Source organism: Musa acuminata, chromosome BXJ3-8 (assembly GCF_036884655.1).
Source record: "Musa acuminata AAA Group cultivar baxijiao chromosome BXJ3-8, Cavendish_Baxijiao_AAA, whole genome shotgun sequence".
Classification (NCBI taxonomy): Eukaryota; Viridiplantae; Streptophyta; class Magnoliopsida; order Zingiberales; family Musaceae; genus Musa; species Musa acuminata.
In genome coordinates this window covers 7,582,643-7,590,270 of record NC_088356.1, presented here as the reverse complement: position 1 = coordinate 7,590,270, position 7,628 = coordinate 7,582,643, and the positions used below count along the sequence as shown (strand labels likewise).

At 37.8% G+C, this 7,628-nt stretch overlaps 1 protein-coding gene across 1 annotated transcript; it reads left to right on the top strand.

The window, feature by feature from the left end:
• The first annotated feature begins 971 nt into the window (after positions 1–971).
• On the top strand, positions 972–2,820 carry LOC135645728 (putative pectinesterase 10). Its single transcript, XM_065164375.1, has 5 exons — positions 972–1,177; positions 1,243–1,417; positions 1,602–1,799; positions 1,991–2,226; positions 2,655–2,820. The coding sequence occupies exons 1-5, from the start codon at positions 972–974 to the stop codon at positions 2,818–2,820; spliced, it is 981 nt and encodes a 326-aa protein (XP_065020447.1).
• Positions 2,821–7,628: the final 4,808 nt, after the last annotated feature.

The window sequence follows — 7,628 nt, the reverse complement described above, 5'->3', positions numbered from 1 at the left end:
AGAATGGATCTTTATAGGGGGTGGAAAGAAACGTTAGGCTAAAATTTGGAGGGTAATTGAAGCCAAAAATAAATAAATTAGAAAGCAATGTTAGGGTAATTGAACGTAATAAGAATCTAAAACCTTCTCCTTTAGTGGAAATGTCAAATCTAATGAGAGAATGAATAGGTAACAATTTGATGGAAATAAAACCCAACCAGCAAGATATGATCTAGAACGCTTCTATGTCGAATAAACTAAATGATATGTTTCGAACCCTTCTTACAAAAAATACCGAAGGATGTCTTTGGGAGGAACAAATGATAGAGAATCTATTATCACGCATAGTTATCACGTGAGATCCAAGTCATTCTCCACCTATTGGACTATGTAGACAATAATTCAAAGTAAGGGAACACAAGCCTTGTCCATTATGATAAGAAAGATAATCAGAAGCTTCTTTCTCATCCATTATGATGAGAAAAGTAATCACAAACTCCTCCTTATTTTATATGGTAAGATCTTAAATCCAACCAATGTAAGGGGATTCCTTTTGAACTACTCAAACCCACATTTGAGAATATCAAATTATTAACTTAAGCGTTAGAGAGATCGGATAAAAAAACTCTCCCAACTTTAATTTTCGTATAGGTGACACCACGAAGCATGGTATTTCCAACATCTCAAACATTCCGACACACGTAGGTGTTGATATTTTTTATTATATATATATATCACATAAATATCCTTGTAATAATCTCAAGTTAACTGCTTCAAAATTCTAATCATACTTACCACTGAATGTGAAAAGAAAAAGAATACAAATTTTCCCTATTACTTCCAGAAATTATTTAAAGGCACTACTAACATCAATTTGACTCCCACTATATAATCTCTATCTATATATACATGTACCACACTAGGTAGTATTCCCTTCCACCGCCGATCCATTTCTCGCAAGCCTTGCATATACGTGTTTCCAAATGCTCCAAATGAGGTGGCTCGTCCTCTTCCTTTCCGTCTTCTCCTCCATATCACTACGTGCTCCTGTGGCCATTGCAGCTGCCTCCATCGCGAGAACCATCGTCGTCGACCTCAAGGGCGGTGGCGATTTCAAGAGCATTCAGCAGGCGATCGACTCTGTCCCTGACAACAACAACAACTGGACGAAGATTCATGTCGCTGCTGGCGTGTACAGGTAGGTTCTCCTTCCCCTGCTTTATATCTTGAAAGAGCTGGTCGTTCATGTGGTGGTGTAAGCAGGGAGAAGGTGAACGTGACAAGCACTAAGAGATACATCGTACTGGAAGGAGATGGAGCTCAGACGACGTCCATCGAGTGGGGTAACTACAGCGACTTCAGTGGCCATACCACTGACACCAGTGCAACCTTCACGTCATATGCCTCCAACTTTGTTGCCAAGAGCATAACCTTCAAGGTTTCACTGATCTGTAACTCTCAGTCTCTGGCCCGAGTAGCTAAAACAGCCATACAAATCTATCCATATACTGTTCATGGCCGTGATTCGATCTTATTATTCTACTGTAATAATCTTCGAATAAATTTATGTGCATGAATTATGAGTTTAAACGGCCGGTTTGATGAGTCGATATTTGATGCAGAATACGTACAATGGATTCGCCAATCTGACCCCCGCGGTGGCCGCTTGGATTTTGGGAGATAAGTCTGCCTTCTACGACTGCAGCTTCATTGGGTTTCAAGACACTCTCGCTGATATGCTTGGAAGACACTACTACAAGGGTTGCTACATCGAAGGTGTGGTCGACTTCATCTTCGGATATGGCCAATCTATTTATGAGGTATCATTTTGATCCAACACTTGTTCGTAGGGATGATAATTTTGGATCATGTCTAAGTTACAATGATCCGACTCGACATGCAAATTCGAAAATAGCTCCTTAATTCGACCTACGAATCAAATAAAACATGCATGAAACATGATTTATAGTTTCATATGCTGTGTCTGATCAAATTGCTGTGTGTCACGCAGCGATGCAATATATCAACAGTTCAAAGCCTTCGGAAGCCAGGATATGTGACAGCTCAAGGGCGAAACAGTACCAGTGACAATGGTGGCTTCGTGTTCAAGTGGTGCACCATCTCAGGGCCTCAAGCAACTTACTTGGGGAGGGCATGGAAACAGTACTCGAGGGTGATATTTTACCAGACCTGTATGTCAGACATCATTGTTCCAGAAGGATGGTATATTTGGAATGCTAAAGACGAGTAAGTAACGAATGGTATTTCTATGTTTGATTTTTATTTATCGAAAAAATATGATATATTACTAATAATAATTTTTTAATATTTGTTATTAGTTTATCATTAAAAAAATGATCTGGTGCATTAGATTTTTACCACATTATCTTCCTGCGTTACTAAAACTATATATATATATACACACACACACACATATATAAATATACATATATATATATATGATTTTTCTGAGGTTTATTAGTAATAATCAAATGACATTTTTACGTTTGACTTTAGTTTATCACAAGAAAGAAAATGATCTAGTGCACGAGACTTACGACATTATTTTCCTATGTTACTAGTTGCAATTTTTTACTGTTGATCTGAATTTATCTTTTTTTAAAGAAGAGGATGATCCAGAGACTTATGAAATCATCTTTTTTGTTGTACATCAGAGGTCTTGTGACGTTTGCAGAATCGGGATGCACAGGACCAGGATCAGACCTCTCAGGTAGAGTGAAGTGGGAGAAGCAGCTGAGTGATGATGAGCTGAAGAAGTTCATTGACATTTCATATATTGATGAGGAAGGATGGCTCGATGCACAGCCTCCAGTTGATTAGGGTTCCCACATCTCGTTGCACCTTATCATTAATTGCAACTGACGGTGGCTTCTATCCCATCCACTGTGTGGTTTGCCTTTGTTGTTCTTGGAAGCTGATAAATTTTCTGGCTTTCTTCATCTTTTTTCCAGCGTGAGTTGATGATGTTTGAGATGGAGGAAGACATTTGCTGAGTTACGATTTAAGCACACCAATAATAATGAAGCTGAAAAGTCTTAATTACTCGAAATACATAAATATTTTATCATCATCAAACTCTGTAAAATTATATTATTTTATTATGTAAATCTTTATCTGTAGTTTCTAATAATAATTACTCAGATTTATAAAATATCAAACACTCAGATTATGCCATCATCCAACATCATATACCATCTTCGACGATACGATTCCTCATTTTATTGCTTACCGAAGCTAACACGACATTAAACACTCGAATCTATTATATAAAACATTGCTGGTAAGCACTTCATTTCCTAACATACCACTGAGAGAATGCCACCAGCCATATCAACAATGTTTAATGGCAGATTGACAGAACAAATCACTTCAGGTGGCTAAAATCTTCAAACCCTAATAGCAAATATTTTTTCTAGAATAAAAATGGAGGAGGAATTCATGATCTGAATATAACTCAATAGTTAATTAAGTAAAGAACAACAGAGGTTGACTGATTCCTACTCTGTTGCTTTCAGTGTGTAATGCAGTTACAGATAAAGAGTATTGTGTTGCTTATCATTGTTAGTCAACAACAATACAACAAGAGCATCAAGCATGTACAGAAACACAAGTGTCAGCTCCACAAATAGCATCATCGTTGCTTACTAATATTAACTGCAATCTTATTATTCTTCTTAGAACTAACTTGTGCAGTTTATAATCATACATCATATTATTCAAAAATTTATTGAACGCAAAACTAACTCAAGAAACGTTAATCATCACTTTTAAATCAACAAGCGCAAGAATTTAGACAATCACAAAATTAATTATTTATCATAAGTTCATATCATCATAAAACTATAATTTTATATTCTAAAATTTTAAAAAAGAGAGGTATTTTAAAATTATTTTATTACAAGCAAAATGTACTTATACAACATCATGTCAATTATTAAAGACTTGCCCAAAATCTTTTAACTTTTCTACTACCTTAGCCCTATCGTAGCATTTCAGTGAGTAACAAGTTAATCTAAAATATTTATATAATAACAAGATAAGCTATAAAGCTCAGTAAATGATTAACATATCAATGACGAGAGGCACTAGCTCATATGACCTTAATGTCAAGGTGCAAGACAGTAGTACAAGAATTCATAAATCTTATTTCATTAGATATAAAAATCATAAATGTTACTTCATTAGAAACATGCTTTGCTCTTAACAATGGAGTAAAGAGTATTTATGAGCATATCAATGGTGTAAGAATATTTAGGAGCATATCAAGAAAACAACTAAGGAACATAATGTGAAGTGTCATATTTGACATTATATTCATTTCATTCATATCCAAAGAACACATAAATAATAATTTGGATAGCATATCAAAAAACACAAAGGATGAAGTGAGATTATAACATTATATGGTCAATTTATTTTTGGATGACTATTAACATAAGTCTCTCATAGGAGCTTCATCCACTCATGCCTTATAAATAATTAATAAATAAGGGATATTACACTCTCGCCCCCTTAAAAGAAAAGTTTAGTCCTCTAATTTGTCATACCTCAATCGATGAAAAGATAAGGATAAACTTTTTTTATTTTCTCCTCTAGCTCCAAAGTAGTTTCACTAATAGAATGATGTTTTCAAATCATTTTAACTAAAAAAATGATCCTATTACTTAGTGATAGGGATAATTCCAGGCACCGCCAGCTTCCCCCCACCACGTAAGCTAAAAGACAATATCTAAAACAAAGGCACGGGGATCAGGGGTTACATCGCCTACCTTGGGTTCTAGAAATGGGCCCATGTGACCCACTCCTAACTGATATATCAACATAAGCCATACCTCCATACTAATAATAGACGGCATGGTTCCACCTTCTTCTACCTTTGCTTCTGGACGTACAACAAGGGGACCATGCCTTTATTGACCAAAAGAAATAAGGAAGCTTGACCGGAGGCATCATCCTGATAGCCTCCATATTCTGCCCTTGGGAGCACGCGTTGACAAGCCACCTACATTAAGTGTTTTCACCACTTCAGGTAAGGGGAGCCTTGATGGAGGCTCGTTTGCTCCACCCAGTGCCCAAGTATAAAAGCTATGCCCTAGGTCAAGCTAGGGCAGACAGGCCAAATAGACTCTTTACTCTCTTAATTCACTGTTGATATTATTGTCTTTCTCCCTCTCTACTTTCCTAACTTAAGCATCGGAAGGGTCAAGCTAGGACACTCCTAGCATAGGCCTGTTGTACGGGGTCATCAGCGTAGCCCGGAGGTGTAGCTAGAAAGCTACCTGGCGGAGGAGATCGCTCAGCTTCCAAACCAAGCTTCACCACTCCAAGACTAAGCCACTCCTAGTACACTACCTCTTCTTATAGCTTCTTATCCTGCCTGCAACACATACTCTCCATGTCAACCAAGAGGAGTCGCCAGAAGGGATATGTACTTTCGGTAGAGAACCAACTAGCACTTGACTTACTAGTTGACGGTCTCTGTGTGTTAACTTTTTGATGTTAGAAAGAGGGTTGAATGTCGCAGAAATATTCTTTTGTGGCTCCTCATGATAAGTGCTCCCCCGGAGGGGTCCCTCCCCTTTAGAAGGCCGATGCGCCGAAGAGGCAAATCGATGTCATCCTCAAGGAACCCACTATAGAAGAGGAAGGCACCTCGACACGCACTATGCCCAAAGAAAAATGTATGCGGATGGAAGGGAAACCCTTGATCTCTTTTAGGGGCGAAGAAGCCAATGACAACGCCTAAGATAATCCGCTATCTATTTCGATATGAATATCAACTGCTCAGGTGAAGAGGGTCATGGTCGACATTGGGAGTGTCACCGACGTGCTATTCGTCGATGCCTTCCAAAAGCTCGGATTGACTTGGAGTGACCTACGCCCAACGACGATCTCCCTTATTGAGTTTTTGGGAAACTCGGTTCTCTCTCTCAGTACGCTTAATGACGATCTCCCTTACCGAGTTTACGAGAAACTCGGTTCTCTCTCTCAGGATGATAGCTCTTCATGCTACCTTCAGGGAGGAGACCTAGGACAAGACCTTGCCAATTGAGTTCATCATGGTTGGTACTTCTTCGAACTATATCACAATAATTAGTTAGCCCACCCTCAACCAACTGAGAGTAGTGGTGTCGACGTACCACTCAATGATAAAATTTATTTGTAGTTTCACAAGTCGAAATACGATTAAACTTATTTTTATCCAAAGCATAAAATAAAACATCATAGCTTTTATATTTAATGAAAATGATTTTTTTTCAAAATCATTCTATTTATTTATTTAGACGGTTGTTGAAAACCATATTCGATAATATTCTATAAATCAAAGTTCAAAGAAAGCAAGATAACTCTCACTCATCTTTTCCAATATGTGTAGTCCGTTTCATTGAACATAGGAGGATGAATAATAGAGTGACCCTCTAGATTATCGATAAAAGTCATTCACTTGGGTGTTAAACCAAACGAGAAAAACTTAGCCCTAATACCAACTGTTAGGACCATTTCGGCACTAAGCGGGGGGGGGGGGAATGAATCAGTGCTTTCGTAAAATCACATAGATTTGAAAATGTTGTTCGATAAAATTGTATTGGAAAGATGTTTAACTTAAAAATGTATGAAAGTGTAGGGAAATTAAGAAATAAATTTGCAATGTAAATGAAAAGCATATAGTAAATGTAAACCAGAATTATAGTGATTCGATTATTGTGACCTACGTCCACTCTCAATTCTCCTTCACTTGAGGCTACCGACTTCCACTACCGATCTTCTTTCAACGGGTGAAGATCATCTACTCTTACAATTCTTTCTCCTTTTGACAGGTTCAGGAGAGAACTTTTATACCTTTCTTTTAAACATCACTCCTCCCTTAGAAAACTTCTAACTCCAGGAGGAAGAGACTCTAAATCCTAAGAGAGTTTCTATTTTATTTTCTCAAGTATTTTTCCCCCTTTTTTACTCAAATTTGTGCTACTTCAAGCAGGAATAGCTAGGGTATTTATAGACTCCAAATGACTTCAAAAATAGAGTCAAAAAAGGTCTCATCTGGGGTTTCTTAGGTCTTGGCAATACCATCGTCTATATTAGGCGGTTCCACCATCCAGTCTGGCGATACCATCGCCTGATAGCCTGAAAAAGTATGCTCTTAACTTTTCCACCTCATAGGTGATTCCACTTGGCCCAAAACAATCCCAACTTAGGCTCAATGGGCCCCTAATTGAGTTTGCATGGTTTCACCCGAAACCAACTCAATTACAACCTAACTATGACTAATTAAGACAACCAATTATAAGACTAGAATTCTATATTGTTCAATATGCCATTGGTTTATCCAGCGCTTCGTCCGATCCTTCGGCGCATCGTCCTCTCCTTCAATATATTGCTCAATCGGCATATTGACCTTTCATAACTTCCGATCTATTTGGCACAATGTCTGATCCTTCGACCCGATGCCTGAACTCACGACACAAAGTCCTTCTATTGTCACGTCGATTGATCCTTTGGCCGACGTCCAATCTTCTGATATGTTTACTCTGACCCAACATCTGATTCTCCTACTTTAATTGATGTATCTTTCTATGATCGAAGATAGTCCTACATTACTTAAACTCAGATTAGATCATAACTTCATC